The 17,693-nt window shown below is 38.8% G+C and overlaps 1 protein-coding gene across 1 annotated transcript in view; it reads right to left on the bottom strand.

Moving 5' to 3' along the window:
* The window catches only part of Kcnh8 (potassium voltage-gated channel subfamily H member 8), a 385,997-nt gene extending 368,514 nt beyond the window's left edge, over positions 1 to 17,483 (bottom strand). The window contains exon 1 of the mRNA XM_051153057.1: positions 17,381 to 17,483. Within this exon, the coding sequence (XP_051009014.1) occupies positions 17,381 to 17,456 (76 nt within the window). The 5' untranslated portion in view covers positions 17,457 to 17,483. The remainder of the gene's footprint in view (positions 1 to 17,380) is intronic.
* Positions 17,484 to 17,693: the final 210 nt, after the last annotated feature.

The following is a 17,693-nucleotide window of genomic DNA, read 5'->3' as shown; positions in this document are numbered from 1 at the left end:
TTTAATTTTAATCAAGATAGTAGAATTTTAATTTTGTTCTAGGTGCTAGAGTTTTAATTTAAATGTAAGTGCTAAAATTTTTTTGCTATTAAAAAAATTTTTTTTTTATCTTGCCCAACTAAGGAAGGTAGGCGTGATACTCCAATGCTGTGAAGTAATAGGTTTCTTTAATGGCACAATCAGCTGATACACTGACAGTAACTATCTACAGAGATGAGAAGCCTTCCCTACACCCACTCCCTCTGTAACTGACAAGGTGGAATTAGCATATTCAGAAAAGATTCCCCCAGTGTCACACACTGAGTGCAAACACTATCAAGTCCTTATCCTTCCTAAAGGTGAAGATCCCTGACATCTGATCACACAGAGGAAAACCACCCTGCTAACCAACACCCAATTAGCAAAATCACACGGAAGGTGTGATTTTCTAGCATGTAAAAAAATCTTAGCTTCATAGTTTTCCAGAACACAATAGCTGTGCTTTACTGTGAGCCAACGGCATATACCACATTTTATCTGTAAACCTGGTAGTGGAGGTAATAAGCCTATCTCCCTCTTTCCTGCAGAAGACGTCACAGCACTGACTTCAAAACACACATGAAATGGCTCAAGTAACTCTGGTAATCAGAGAAGAATATTTGTTGCTCATGATGTCTGACTCTTGATAGGTTCACTTATTTATAGAGTCAAGCTACTAAGGATCTACTTGCATACTAAGAAATTGAAGAAATTGACATATTTCTACATTTACATTAACCCTTAACATATGCCAACTTGAAAAATGAAATGTAATCCAGGGGCATTCATTTTTTTCACTAAAAAATACTTTTACTTTTTATCCCCAAACACTGAGGAATAGATAGATACTCAGGAATAAATGTCTAACATCAAAATATGAGCTGTCTTCTCCAGGGACATAATTCAACCTAGAGAGCTCTAAGCCAGTAAGGAAGTCTCTAAGAAGTTAAAAGGGAGATCTGATTTTTGATAGCCTTACACTTCTTTATAAGATAAAGTATTCCACAGAGTTTGAAAGGTTGCAGCACATGAAAATGGGTCTTCTGAAGGGCTCATAAACAGGAACATACCTGCTTCCTTCTCAAGCCAGCCGAGTACTTGGGAAAAATATTTGAGAAATATATAATGTTTTCCTAATAAAACATTGCTACAATTAAGTAATAAAACTTAAGTAGGTTTTTACATAACAGACTTATACAATGGATACATACTATTTCCATTCCTGTCAAAGTCCTATCATAGCATATTTTAATATTGCCACATTTTAACTGGTTATGCTTTTGAGAGTTTTTTTTACAAGTATAAAATTATATTTAATCTATGATGTTGCAATAACTGTGATGTGAATTTAGTAATGCATACTTATTGCCTAATATTGTTTCTAACCATTAACAATTCAAATTGCATTAAACAGGTAGAAAAACATGTGTGGTAAGACAACCACAAGAGTCCATATACACTCTGCAGTCTATGCCTGGGGACAAGCATTTACTATAACAATAACAGTGACAGCAGCCAAATCTATTCTCACCACTAGTGGGCAAAATGTCCTTGTTTTGGCTACAGATAGAATTCTGCCTAAAAATAGGCAAGCTTGGATCCAGGCAGAGTCGATGGCCAAACTCTGCCAAAATAGGGTTAACTGGTTAGCTTTAATGCCAATTAGACATACCTGGGAAGAGGTTGCCTCGACTGAAAAATTGCCCCCATCAGATTAGCCTGTGAGCATGTGTGGGTGGGTTTATTTTGACTGTTAATTGATGGAGGAGCCCACTGTGGGTGGAACCATCCCTGGGCAGGCAGGCCTTAGCTATATCAGAAGGCAAAACATGAACTGGGGAGCAATCCAGTAAGCAGAGTTCCATAGTGGTCTCTCCTGCCTCCACTTTCCTGCCTGGAGTTCCTGCCTCCACTTTCCTGCCTGGAGTTCCTGCCTCCACTTTCCTGCCTGGAGTTCCTGCCTTGACTTACCTCCATAATGGACTGTACCATGTAAGCCAAATAACCCTCTTGTCCTCTAAGTTGGTTTTTATTTTGTTTTGTTGGGTGTTTTTGTTTTTCATTTTTTTTGTTATTTTTCATATTATCACAGCAACAGAAACCTAACTAAGCTAAGTAGACAAGTATGACACAACATACTCAAATGAGCTATGCAAAAAGCAGTTTTTAGAGCTGAAGTAATTTAGAGCACTGCGCATTTCCAGAGGAAACCAGATTCAATTCTCAGCATCCACATGACATCTCACAAGTGTCTATAATTCTGGTTCAAGGGGCTCTTACATCCTCACACAGACACATACGCAGGCAAAATACCAACACACATAAAAACACAAATAAGATTGTGGTCTTGAGCATGATCTAAAAAGAAGAGGAAGGCCCTCCCTGTCACTTCTACATTTCTACGACTCCAAGCAAAAAGGATCCTGAGCAAATTGAAGTGGTATCTGTAGAACAAGCTGGGGATGCAGCCTGAGTGTCTTGAGGATGTATGTTCTAGTTATTTTTCTGTTGCTATGACAAAAAAAAAAAAAAAAAAAAAAAAAACCACTCTGACCAATAGCAACTTAGGAAAAGAAAGGGGTGTGAGGAGTAAGGGAAGCCTCGAGTGTCTGTGTTAAGAACAGATGACGACTGCCCAATGCATGCAAAACAACAGCTTTCCCCCTGATGGTCGCAAATGAAACTGATTTCCGTATAGATACCCGGGCAGAAAACATAGAGGAATACTCCTTGCTGGCTTGCCCACTGTTTTAGGTTCAGCTAGCTTTCTTATTCAGCCCTGGACTACCTGCATGTGGGTGGTCCACTCACAGTCATACGGGCCATCCTACAATAATTAATATCGAGACAATCCCCCCCCTCACAGACATGCTCGAAGACCTTACTCATCTAGGCAATTCTTCAATTACAGCTTTCCTCTCAGATGACTTTTGAACTGTGTCAAGTTGACAAAGCTAACTAGTATAATATGCAAAAAGCCATTAACTGGAGATGAATACAATCATCTAGATCAATGGAAGAAAATAAGTAATAAGTGGCGATGGAGTAGTGTGTACATGTGTGCATGTGCGTCCACATGTGCATTTCTGCATTTATGTTTCTCTGCATACCTGTGTGAAAGATAAAGTCTTAAGAACCTAAGGAAATGCTCAATATGAACTCATTTTTCATGACCTCAAAGACAATGCCGTACTCCAAAGATGTAGCAATAATAGTACAGCAGTCATCTCACCAGAACCCTGGCAGAATCAGGCGGAATGACCCCTGTCAGCTTTACGAAGAATGAACGCCAATGATATCTTACCAACAGCCAACTCCCACTAAGAGTCAGTATGCTCCATCTTTCTCCTCCTGTGACCAGGCTTATCACAGACGAGACTGAAGCTCTATAATTAACATTTAGTTGATAATATCACTTTAGGTCCCCAGGACAGCCTGACCACTTCAACACCAGGTACAAGTAGAAACAACTACACTACTGGGAATTGAGCCTCCATTAGCTGACTTGGTTCCTTTTTAAAACTATAAAAATTAAAAGATCTTTCTATTACCAGTCCAGAAATGCTATGGAACTTGACCTAGAGTTCATCTGAGGACAGGAAGGGGTGGGTTGAATAAAACAATGGGTTTGAATAAGCACGAGGCTGACATTTTCTCATTTGGTTACGTAATGCTGAGGCACTAGACCTGATGTTTGTCTATTTCCTTTCAATCACAAAACTAATTCATCAGAGGAAATCTGATGCAAAATTCCATGTGTAAAGAAGATTGTTTCCGAGTTTGCCTGAGTTGGGGAGGGGATAGAGAGGTACAAGGAGGCAGAGGTGATGCTGGGCCCCTCAAGTGTTGAAGGATGCTTTCAACGCAGGACTGAGATAATAAAAATCCCTTTGATTTTATAATTATACTTAAACGTTTTGTTTTCATTTGGAAGATGAGAATTCAATAGGTGGAGGAGTTTTCCAGAGGAAGGTTGTTAATGAGTTACCTTCTTTGAACAATTTGCAGAAAGCTGTTAGTTCTCACCTTTCATATTTGAAAATCATTGTCATGTGACCGGGACAATGCTCAAACACTGGAGGCAAGGCAGCACACGCCATCTTCTAATAATAGCTACAGTTATACACATGTGTCTTGGTCTTTTGGCTCTTTCGGGGCCTTCAACATTTCAACCAAGCCCTCTTAACTGTCTGGAACTGCAAGTCCTTGCAGCCCATTGCATATAAACAGTAAGTGGAAAAGCAGAGCTAAGCTGAATAGGGAAACTACTAAGCTACTAACCAGTAATAAAGGCGAATGAACTATGTATCAGCTTTGTGTGAGTCTAAAGGGGTTGATGTTGAGTGAAAACAGCTACCTCAAAAGTGCTTCTCATATAAGGTTTGTACCATTATAAAAAGTGCTGAGTGAATACAGACTACTAATTGCCATGGGTTTAAAAGAAAGGTATCTATGGCTGTAAAAAAAGGAAACAGGATAAGAGCGCTAAGTGGAGAAATGGTTCTCTAGCTTGAGTGTGATTGCCATTCTAAGAACATACACATAGGATAAAACTAAACACAAATGCACAAAAGATTGAACAGCATAAAACTAAACACAAGTACACACGTAAATATGTGTAAAATTAGTCAAAACTGGAACACACCACTGAATTGTCCTCAATAGTTTTCTGGTTGAGATATTATCTTATATAGTTAACAAGATGCTACCATGGGGGAAATGCAACTTTGAGCACATGAGATGGCCACAAGACATACTACTATCTACACATATATGCGTGTACACATAAATAAATATAATTAACAAAAACAACACTTCCTGTGTAAGATCCTATGCTTCTTGCCTCCCATATGAGAAGAATAAAATATCTGGCAACAACCACAGGCTAAAGGGACCCAAGTCACTCCATGAACAGAAGTAGAGAGATATCAGGAATACTTAACTTAATATTTTATTAATAATTAAGACTATGGAAGAAATTTCCCAAGCCTATCAATGTGCCTTGGAAAATAATACAAAATTGTGTTATTTTAAAAGTTTAATTTTGAGCTTGGCTAAAAGTCAAGTTTAGTTCAAATGACTGAGAAAACATGTTTATGAAGGAAGCATAAAATACAATGAGCAGAGAATGCCTTGAGAATGAAAGTAAGAATTAAAGAGTAAAGTTATAGTCAATATATATGATATATTCAATATGTAATATATATACAATATATAAGATGAAAATAATATTTTCAGTTTGAGTGATTTTATTGATAAACTCATAGAATTTATTTTTTCTAAAGCCATTTTGAAGCTTAACATTATTCAAGTTTGGGAGGGAAGATCATAGGATAAGAGAGAGAGAGAGAGAAAAGAAGCGTATTTTGTTTACTTAAAATACAAATATAATATACTTACATAGATAATAAATAGTTTAAATGGAGTTATGTCACATGAGGTGAGATTGCTCCACTCAAGAGCCATAAACTAGCTAACAAAAATCTCAATGCCAGGAATAGGAAATCTCTCTTAGAATTGTTGGTTGGGGAAATCAAGAGAGACATAAAACTATATGGTTGTTGCTCTTGGTTGCCTCAGAACATGAAGATAAGACTCTTTTGTGGAATACACTACAAAATCTGGACACAGCATTTTGGTGAGGTGGCCAGGAACTTAGATGAAAGCTTCCTCCTGGAGGACGAGCTTTCACAGTATCTGCCGGCACAATGCAAACTATCAAGGGAGAAGAGCAATCACTAGATGCACCCAACTGTAAAGCTTATGAAGCACAACAGCTACCACCATGGCGAAGTATAGCCAGGGCTGCAACAGGAGCACTTCTGTCTTGACGGGAACCAAAATAATATCTCTGATACATAACCAGAAAGACAATTCATAGAGACTTAATAATGGAAATATATGACAAAACGTCTTAATAAAATATCATTATATAATTAAAAAGTTAAAAGCTAGGCAACCTGTATATATGTTTTTAAAAGTTAAATAACTTTCATTAGATTAAGGAACAAGAAGTGTTTCCTTTCTGGTCACTATGTTTCAACATGTACTTTAGAACAGTTGTTTAGGCAATAGGAAAAAAAAAATTAAGGGGAAAGATGGGAGGAGTTACAAAACAAAAAAATATGACCTTAAGATGTTTATTGTTTGAGGTAATTTTGTTTTTTTAACTTAGAAACCCCAAGAAAGAAACTACAAAATAATTAGTCTCCAAATAATTTAGAACATAATTAATCTGCTTAGTTAAGATAAAAATAAAAGTATAAAAAGCATTGATCTTCTAGAAATAAACAAGATTAATTTGAAAACAACAATGGAAGGAAAGAATCTGCTTATGAAACAATTACAAAGATAAATTCTCTCTCTCTCTCTCTCTCTCTCTCTCGTATGTGTGTGTACATGCATGTGTGTGCATACATGCGTTCACATGTGTACACCTGTCAGTGTGTGTATATACATGTGAAAGCCAGAGGTCAGCCTTGCACATCATTTTCAGGGGATACCCACATTGTTTTTGAGGCAGGGTCTCTCAATGGGACCCTGGAACTTCAAATTATAATAAATTGGTTGACTAGCCAGCAGCAGGGACTGACTATTTCCACCACCATTCCACACCCCACCCCCACAAAAGTGTTGGAGTTACAAGGGTGTGCCACCAGGCCCTGCTTTTTACATAGATTCTGGGGATCAATGTCGAGACTCTTCAGACTCACACAGAAAGCTGTTCACTGACTGAACTGTCTTCTCAGCCCCGAAGATAAGACTTTCCAGGAATAAAGTAAGCAGGAAATTTGCAAGAATTTTAGAAAGACTCAAAAAGATCTTGGCTAGCATTTTCAATATTGTAAATACTTTATTTTCCCAAGAATATTCCATTAAAACACCAACATACTTTTTTTCACCTAGATAATCTAATATTTAAGTTCTTGTCGACTTCTAAGTAAGCACAATCAGACAAGTAAGATTCAGAGTGGGGCGAGTTGGAGGGTAATTTTTAGACCTAGCACAACATCTCTGTAACTACAAGTATTATACTAAGGTTCTAGCTTGATAGTTGTTGCTTCTGTGATAAAACATAGGCCAAGAGCAATTTGAGAAGGAAAGGTTTTATTTGGCTTCCACATCTCCATGGTGGTCCATCATCAAAGGAAGTCAGACAGGAACTTGAGCAAGAATAGAGTTGTGAGCCACAACAGAGGATTACTACTTATTGATGGACTTGTTCTTCATGGCTTCCTTATTTCATATACCTCCCAGGTATATACCTGCCCAGGGATGGCACCACCTATAGTAGTCTGTGCTCACCCATATCGATGATTAATTAAGAAAATGCCCCCACAAACATACTTACAGGCCAATCTTATGAAGGTGGTTCCTCAGTTGAGGTTTCCTTTTACACACGTGTAACATTGACAAAAACTAACCAGCACTTAACATACAAAAAAAAAAAAAAAAAAAAAAAAAAAAAACCCAAGTTGGTGAACTTTATCAGAAGTTTAAAAACACAAAGGACCACAAAATGTGATAAACTTGTCATCACAGGAAAGAGGAAATGTTGAGTTGTAGTGAAAATTGGATAGGAATCTGTAAAGAACACATTTTGATCTTTTTCTCAAACTCAGCAAACGAGATTACAGAACTTATTAGCAAAGGATAAGAGTCAAACGTGCCAAGTGGAAGCACAGCTGTTACCTCAGATATGCACTTAAGGTGACTTCAGAATGAGAAGCAACAGAGTGGGACACCTAGCTCCATAACGCTTGAGAAGAAAACTGATTAATCCATTTATATAAAAGTCAAAAAACCAATTACCATGGGAGGGATGTGAAATTCATGTTACCAAGAAAGTGTTTGGTAGTATACAATGTAAAGAATGCAATAACACATATGAAGCAATACTTAAGAATAAAACTCTATGTAAATGCTAGATACTTACTAGTATTCTCAAATAAGCTAGCCTTATATAGAAGAGGAAAGCTTCCTGGTGATGACAGGAGCACTGCACATGTAGGCATGAGTACCAGGTGCTTACTAAATATGTTCCCTAAAATTGAGAAGCACGGACTTGTCAAAAGATGGCGGCAGAATCGTGTTTTTTTTTTTTTTTTCCAGATGACTGAGCTACAACTTAACCCAAGTTACAACATGGAAGCTCTGTCCTACAGATCTTAAAGTCCTTCCACCTGTCACGGATTCCCAAAAGAAATACTTACTTTTGTGTTAAGGTGAAAGGTATAACCAAGTTTATCTTCTAAACCATTCTTTCCATGCAAGAAATAACCCCAGTAGCAAATCTGAAGAGAGTTCACTTCTCAACCTGGGTCCTTGACATGTCAAGAACAACTGAAACTCTTACATAGATGCTTCTCTCAAGAAACTCAACGAACATTCTCCACAGTTGAGTGGAGAGTGGGATATGACTTTCTTACGTACTCTGGTGCCTCACATTTGACTATGTCCCCTGGAGGGGGAGACCTGGTGGCACTCAGAGCAAGGACAGCAGGTTGCCAAGAGGAGACTTGATACCCTATGAGCATATACAGGGGGAGGTAATCCCCGTCAGGAACAGTCATAGGGGAGGGGAATAATGGGAAAATGGGAGGGAGAGAAGAATGGGAGGATACAAGGGATGAGATAAACATTGAGATGTAACAAGAATAAATTAATTTTAAAAATGAGGTAAAAAAGAAAAAAGAAAAAAAGAAATACTGTAAACACAGGAAAAAAAAAAAAAAAGAAACTCAATGAAGACGGCAAGACTGCTAAGTGCTCTGCTCTCCAGTTTCTTTCACTCAATAACTGAAACTGGAAGCTCATTTGGACCTACAAGTACAGTAAAAAATATCTGTCCAGAAGACCTAATAGAACAAAAGAAACTCTGAAAGAATGACCAAAAAAAAGCACTGTAGATTATTACACTTGAGAGCTAGAGATCCAAGCATACTCATTTCACCCTGTAAATTCACTGTAGAGAAAAGTGAAATGGCTTCTGCTGAGATATGTCAACAGTGGTGGACATAGGAGAGTATATTTTGTTCTCATAAAAGCAGACTGAGAATGGGTAAAAAAAATTTCCTTTATAAAACTCTTACAAAGTAAAAATACAAATGCTGTCACTATAGAAGCTATGAAAATCAGAATATCTTCACAGGGAGATTAGCTTCACAATAAAAAAAAATCACAAGGATATATTAAAGTCAGTACATCAGCAAATTCTAAGCATCAAAATCTGCAAGAAAAAAAAGATTTTCTTTTTTATATGGACAGTATGCCTTTTTTGGTGAGCAAAGCTGCTTTGCACAGTGAATACACTTCCAAATGTACATATACTTCCAAATGTAGCTCTTAAATACCAATTCAAAACACTCTTTAAGTGACAAGTACATAAAGCATAGTCTAATGGAAAGAAAGGAAACAACATATGGATGAGAACTGGCTAAAATTAAAGGAGAAATCCTTTCTGAAAGCGGTAGAGACTAGACATGGTAGGTGCACACATAGAGTAGCAGTGTGGCTGTGAAGAAAGATCACAAGCTCCTGAGATGTGGGAGAATTTTAAGCTGGCATTGTGTCAGATTTAACTAAGCAGGAAGTATTTGCCTTCTGCCTCATTGGGATTTGGGTTGTGATCAGAATAGACAGATGAAGAACTGCACAGTATCCATGTAGACACAACAATAAACATGTTTATTTTGGACCTACACTACAGTATCATTTCATAACTAATATAATCACAGAATCCTAAGAAAAAGAAGACTAGTTACTATTGATGGCAAATAGAACTGTCTAAAATCTGACTCTGGCTTTCAAGGAACTTCAAATGGTTTTCACTTTTAAACGTAAGTGTAGAGCAAAGCTCTGTTGCCAGCTCCAAGGAATGGGACGAGTCAGGGCTTCCCAGAGTTCATAGCTGGATACTGGACTATGAATGCCTAGGAGAGCTGACTATAGAGGTGAGCAGGTCATTTTTTTTTTAAGCAGAGGGAGGCCCCTGAGTACCCTTGGAGCTTCTCCAAGGCAATTTTCATGGTGGGTGTTGAGGTTCACAGAGCATCTTTTGTTTCAAGTCTCCAAGGTCTGAGTGAGCAGAGTGCTTGGGTTAAGTCTGTCTAGAAACCGGAGAAAAGATGCAGTTTGAATTATCCTGTAGCACCATCTTCAACTCCAGTAATACTGAGATCTTTGGGTGTCATTGAAGAGGTAGTAAAATCCCAATAGACAACTATAACCTTCTGCTCCCAATCAAATGGTCTTGTTACTCCTCATAGAAGTCACTCTAGGTAAAAGGGAAACTGAATGACGGGGCAGGAGTGAGAAAGAGACCAGTGGCCTCAGGGGCTAGCGAGAGTAACATCATGATTGTAAAGATGAGAAAAGGAAGACTCAAATTAGCACAGGAGCACTGAAGAATGACAGGACATAAGGGGCCAAACTGGGATGTTTCTATAGCAAAATACAAGAGAACTGTAAAGCAATTACATATATCGGCCTTGCAGGTTAACTTAACTCTCGAGAGTAAAGAGTCAGGGGGGTGGCATTGCTAAGAACAGGGCCAGAAAACAAGATGAGACAAATGTATTTGATGAGCTAGAGAAGATATTAGTTTGTCTGTGGGCAGGTGAATTGTGAAGGGCCGATGGCAGACTGATCACTGCATTAACAACAGCGGGAGAATGCAAGATCTATCTTCCAGAGAATTTCCAAGCTAAGAACTCTATCCAAGTGCTTAAGTTACCGCAAGGACTCTTCAGTGCTTCCAGTTGCTAAATCTGAATGATGCCATAGGCAAAACTGAAGTCCTATCTGTTTTGTTTCTAGGCTTTCTGCTAAACCAAAGTGGATTAAAAACTTAAGAGTTTGGATGATGTCAGCAAGCGCGCACTGTGGGTGAAGTGCACTCTCTGTGCAGCAGTTGTGATTCTGTGCCTTTTAACTGTGGCTTTTCTCCAGTTGGCATTCAAGGACCGAATGCTAGCACACCTGCCATCAGAGTCTCCAGGAATGAATGCCAGCAAACCTGCAATCTTTTTTCTTCACCACAGGCAAAATTCTATAGTAGAACACAGGGGTGAACTACCCTGGAAGAGAAGAGTAGTCAGCTATGCAGTCAGAAATCAACACTTTCTTCTCCTAACAGAAAGTTAACTCTCTTGGGGGGAAAACAGGCATTTCTCCTAGAAAAAGCACACAGCAGTCTATGGGGCCCATAACCAAGCAGAGAGGTATTATTAGGTTCCGGAAGGCATCCTAGATTTAAAGACTTTCCAGAATTGCTCTAACTGGCTTCCATCATCCACCAACCTCTGTCTTGCCCCTTTTTTCTTCTCTAGGGTATATATTTTCCCAGAAAACCCAACTAAATGTCAGTGGCCCATGTTTCAAAAATTGACAAAAATCAATAGGGTGTGTTTGGATGCTATGATACATAACCATTTCTACTCAGGCATTTCTTATTGTATGAAGACGGCTCAGTATAACTAATACTCTCAGCCCATTCTGACCTATATTGTAACAATTTGTGTTGATGTATCATTGTCCCCTTAGAGAAAAGATCAAGCTTGATTTATCCCAGTGTAATGGCTTTGTATATAGACAATGTCCATTAAGCATTCCTAGAACAATAAGACAAAAGATGAGGCACTCCTTTCTCCATGGAAAGCATGCTCCTCCAAGAAGTAGTTCAGTCTAGGCTGCCTAGCAATGGCAGGTAACTGAAGACCATCCACACACAGGGCCTTTGTTCTCTGTGAAGATCATTGACAAAAATGTCTGCTGCCATGCCTGAAGGTAAAGCCAAATGCAGAGCCTGAAAAAAGTGTGGGCATAAGCCTACTCTTAACCTATCGAATATCCATTTTGTGTTATTAAAAATGGTGTCAAAATAAAATTATGTGATCTCATTCTTTAAATCCTATACAACTTTTTAATTATTTGATTTTATTATCCAAAGAAATGTATTTCTGCTAAAGACATAAATCTAGTTCTTGTAATTCAAATACTTTGTTCATTGCAGCGAATGTTACGGGACAGTCCAAAACAGCTCTTTTGAATGAGAAGAACCCATGGGCACAGTCAAGGGGATGAATGCACAGTCTCTTGCCACGTCTTCCTCCCTCTTCCCCATCCCTGTATTTCCCCCTCTCTTCCTCCACCTCTCCGATAAAGTAAAATAAAGTCCAACCTTTAAAACATAATTCTGTTTAGCACAATCACGCTCAAAGCAAGAGTGCACACCCCACTAGTTTCCTGAATCTGAAACAGCGAGGTAGGACAAAGGGAGAAAAGCATTTTCCATAGAGTTCATTCATAAACCAGTTTAGATCAGAGTCTCCACTAACATGTCAAAAACACGCCAGTGCCCTTAAAGTGTACAGACTGTCCTTATAGATGACTCGTTCCTGGTCCCACATCCAGCAGAGGGCCCAAGTACTGCCACCTCTAGCTCTAAACAGGGATTGGGGTACCCTCCCTTCGTCAAGGAGACTTGCGTGAGACTCACTCTCAGAAACGTTTCTCCATCTCCAACAGTGCACTACATGAAAGGAGGAGGAAAACGGCTTATCAGTGTATCCAGGCTGCATCATACATATGCCATCGCCAGATGTGAGAAAAAACTCTCCCATAAGTTAGGCCGTATGTTCCTAAATATTTCAGATGTAGAGTCAGCATGATATCCTGCCTGCTGAATTGTGCTCAAAAACCTGCTTTGAGAACCAGCAGGTGTGAGGCTCAGTAGGCTAGTAAATGGTAAGGAAACACCAGCTGTGATAAGAAAAATCCCCACATGGATCCTAAGAGTCTGACCTATACTTACACACCCCATGGAATCCTTTCCCCAGGATATTGAGCAGACACATGAATATGCAAATGAGGCATAGGTTAAGAATATAATTAAGATGAGTAGTGAGCTGACCTTGAGTTCATCAGAAAGGAGATTATCTTGAATGGTCCCTACTTCAGGGAACTTTTACAAAAGAGCCTCTTGCTGATCTCAGAGAGATAAGCTGTTTTCTTTTGAGACTATGCATGGGAGAGGCTATGGAGCAGTAACTCCTGGACAGGCTGATGAGAAGAGCACCACTTGACTGACTACAAAGAAAAGCAGGACCTCAGTTATAAAGATACAAGTCTACTAACCAATGTTTTAGGCCAGAAGGGATCATAGGTCCAGATGACCATTCATTTGTGGCCTTGCAGGCCTCCCAGAAGAGGACTCAGATGATCCATGCTTAGACACCCCAACTGCAAAGAGGAGATGATAAACTCTCTGTGTTGTGGTAATTACTACCCAGAAATAGACCATTAACATAGGACCTTGGGTTTTTATGCATAGATACTAGGAACACAAGAGTCTACATCAACAGAGGCTTAAAAATATGAAAAAAACAAAGCAAAACCAAAGAACACAAATCTTTGCAAACTTCGGCAAGTGGAGTATGAGAGATGTTTCCCTCAGTGTATTCACACAGTCTTCACTGACAGACCCACACGTAACAAGGTCACATTGCTTTTTATCAGTCTCCTATGACATTCCCTAAACCACAACTCAGCAAAGACTTGGGAGAGTTGTGCTGGCTTCTATCCTAAGTTACACTGCCCTTTGCTCACCATTAGACGTACTGTGTTTCTCCCTGTGCCTATAACATGAATAAATTAAAATAAATAATAATAGCAAGACCCACATTAGAATTGCTACCATAAAGAATGAATGTTAACTTTAATAAATTTCTTTAAGTCTTTTGATCAGGCTAAATAAGCATACATAAAATATACGCACAAATACTAATAAGCACCTTGTTTTGAAAATGTTAGGTACCGTCTCATTGGTGGTATATATCAGGTTACAATTTGCCTTAGTAACCACATGAGGGAAAGAATCACTCTGTCCAAATTTAGATGAGACTAGAAAATGTAGGCTAATGCACCATTATGTTTGAGATGGACATGCCTTTATATCTTCCAAAAAGGAAAAAGAAGCTTTCATCGGAAGGTACTTTGTGACAAATACTTTAAAAACTAGGTTCTCTTCTAAATATGTCCTTAAATGTCTTGCTGTTATAATTCCCCTTTAGTATTTATGATAATATTAATATACTTAAAGCCAGCATCCATTCAAATAAAGTTACAGTGCACTAAACACAGTTAATAAAAGTAGCTATGTAAGAAAGAGCTATATGTTTGGTACAATAATAGTCGTATGTGCCTGTGTGTTTTAAGCGCAAAGTGCTCGTCCATACAATAAATTGAATACATTCATTGCAATTATTTTTTCTTCATAAATGGCGTATACGGATTCTGCATATGCCTGAGGGCTCCTTGGTTTCGGTCTCATTACACTTCATTTAAACAAATAGAAGATGTTTCAATAAGTATAGTTCAGTTATAATTTTATGTAGGTAATTTTTGTTTCCAATAATGTTTATAAATTGCATATATGAAAATTAAAGAAAACATTTTAATTGTTCAGGGTAGTAGAAGATCAATAGGTGATAGATATTTTAAAAAATTCTGTTGTCCTCTCATATTATAAACTTGTAGGATTATTCTGCAGACTTCTAGATGGGGATATTTTTATTTTTCCACTGGGGAAACTTTTAGATGGTGCCATGACTTCTTATAACATTGTTAATTTGGGTTGTAAATCAGCAGGGGTAATAAAAATCTATGTATTGTTTAGGTTAGAAAGGAAAAGTTTGCCAGGATGTTGTTTTCTCTTTTATTTTTGTTCAAAATAGGATAAAACCTACATAGCATGCACACAAAATAGTCCAGAAATAAGGTAGAAATGAACAGAGTAAACTCTGTGTACACAGAATAACAGCAATATAAAGTTTTTGGTGCAGATGACACCTTTGACATTTGAAAACTTGCATATACCTTAGTTTTTGAAAGAAAATAAATTTAAGTATAGATCAAGAGAAAGGAGAAGGTTCACCAAAAAAAAAAAAAAAAGTTTCAAGGCTAGAACTATTTAATAAAATTGTATCAACAAGAAAACATGTCATAATAAGATCTACTAAAACTTTGGCTGGAAAACTGATATCCTCATAATTCTAGATTTAGCAAATTCTGTGGCTGAAAATTTACTTAAATTTCAGATTATTCAAGTCATCCTGCTATAAAAAAATTAAATGAGAAAATAACAATCTTTTTAAAATGGAGTTTCTGGAGAAAAGACGTATTCATTAAATGTTGTAAATAAAATCTTGCCATTGTCAATGTCTTTGTCGCTCACTACTTGAGAATACTGTGATTTCATGCATGCTGGATCTTTCCAGGAGTCCTCAAGACCCTGGGAGCACAGATCAGGCATGGTCACCATGTGTGCGTGTGTGTGTGTGTGTGTGTGTGTGTGTGTGTGTGTGTGTGCGTGTGTGTGTGTGTGTGTGCGTGTGTGTGCGTGTGTGTGTGTGCGTGTGCGTGTGTGCGTGTGTGTGTGTGCGTGTGTGTGTGTGCGTGTGTGTGTGTGTGTGCGTGTGTGTGTGTGTATATGTTTATACACACACACACATATATATAATATACAGGATAAGAAAATAGGATACATATCAATAAAATAAGTTATATATCATGTTAAATCTTAGTATATGATGAGCTCCACAAATAAGGATTTAAAATGTATTAATCTTCTGTTCTTTAAAAAATAATTGTAGAATAAAGTGATTTACACACACACACACACACACACGCACGCACGCACGCACGCACACACCCTCTCTATATTGCATTCCTGTTCATCATGAGGCTCAGAAAAGAGGCCACATCTTTACACCATAGCCTTTTTTTATTAACAGCTGAAATACAAATGTCTCTCTGTAGTGGTTCCCAGGGTTCTGATGGGATGATTAGGTACTCCATTCATCTTTAAATGACAATGACATAAGCAAATCGTCCTTTTTGTAATCACCTTTTCCATACATGCACTCAGTTCGACGTTTAGAACATCTTGGATTGGAATATTCAACTTTAAGAACCGCCATCTGTTCAGAACTGCTCTTCAGGGATCCTAGTTAGATCAGCTAGAGAGACACAATGTTGGTTTTGATGGTGGTGGCATTGGGAAGGACTTCAACTTGACCTTTTATATATTTTTTTTCTTATTGTCATCTAGTAAAACAAATATCTAGTAACAGTGTCCAATTCACACATGCTTCCTCACATTTAGTAATGCGTCAGGGAAAAGAATGGATACCTCTGAAGGTTATTTTAAAAGAACAACTACAAAAAAAAAAAAAAAAGAGAGGAAAAAAGAAAGAAAAATAGCCATATTAGCCTTAATTAGGCTGAATTTCAAAAATCAAAACCCAAGCACCATCAAAGAAATCTTCACCTTTTTGGCATGCAAAACTTGCCCAACTCTTCTAAAATGTTAAGACCTTCTGTTCCACCGTTAGAATGGTCTGTGCATTCCTACTACCTACGTGGAAGTAGATGTTAACTCTCACACAGGCTCCAAGACATGCATAGCCTCGGCTTAAAACAGAGACCCATGACTGCTGAGAAAACTGTTATAGGGAAGTAGTCTACATGAGTCTTGTATAACAGACAGAAAAGGCGACAAGAGCACACAGAAGCTGTCTACAATGAAGACGTGAGTATTCTGGCAGTTGTCAGGGACAGAGAGGGAAACGCAATAATAAGGAGCCCAGACTCCGGCACCAGGAGAAGCCTGGAAGCAGAGAGGACCTGACCGTGGTCCTGAAAGAACCTTAGCTGCAAGCACTTTTTTCCCAGTCCAACCCAAGAAGTCAAATATTCAATGATATGTATTTTCACAAAGCTCTGAAAACTTTCGCCGTGTTAGAGTCAGTATTCATAATGCTCAACTCCTCCTTCTCTCAACAGTCTTTCCTCGAGTGTTTCAATTTCAGCCTTAAGAGGCGAGATGCTGACCAACTCCCAACACTCAGAAAGTCTATGAACAGCTCACACCTGGCCTGGATGATTCTACTCAGGATTTACTTAACTCGAATGGGAAATCAGAGGGGTCTGGAAAACCTCCAAACTCTAACTCGGGCAGCCTCGGAACTCTAGAAAATAAAGTGGGCACCATTTCGCCCTGTGCAAAGCTACTCAGAGAACTGCACAGCGTCGGTCCCACCACGAACATCAATCATTCTTGAGACCTGTGTTCCAGAAGCAGGCTATCAAGGGATTCATCTACTACCAAATGCTTTTATGATCTCTGTGTTGGGGGGCGGGCATATTTTCTTTCCTTTCCTCCACCTAAAAGATACCCAGCCTACCCCGACAAGAAAAGAAGGTAAATTACTGTGAGGGTGGAAACAGGAAAAGCCCAGAGCCAAACTCCAAGAAAAAAACCATCCTTGGGTAACGGGCAACTCTGGCAAGCCCTACTTACGTGTTCCGTCGAAACGGGTAGCGATAGTGTCCAGGAAGGTGTTCTGGGGCGCCAGTAATCCTTTCATAACCGGCATTTTTCCAGCGCCGTGTGAAATTCCCCATCAAAGTTTGTCCAAAAGGATGCCTCTGCAGGAAAGTGCCAAGCTAGGAGAAGCCACCAGGAGCGTGATGACGGCAGGGGCGGGGGGCCAGGCGTGCAGGGGATGGGGCCTGGCAAGGAAAAGGGGAGGGTGGCAGCAGAAAGAGCTACTCCCCGGCTGCCACGCCGTGACCAGAACAGCCCGAGATCAGGGCTCTGAACCCGCCTCGTT

This window comes from Acomys russatus, chromosome 11, assembly GCF_903995435.1.
Source record: "Acomys russatus chromosome 11, mAcoRus1.1, whole genome shotgun sequence".
Lineage (NCBI taxonomy): Eukaryota > Metazoa > Chordata > Mammalia > Rodentia > Muridae > Acomys > Acomys russatus.
The sequence above is the reverse complement of the archived record's forward strand: the minus strand, read 5'-3'. Positions and strand labels throughout refer to the sequence as shown.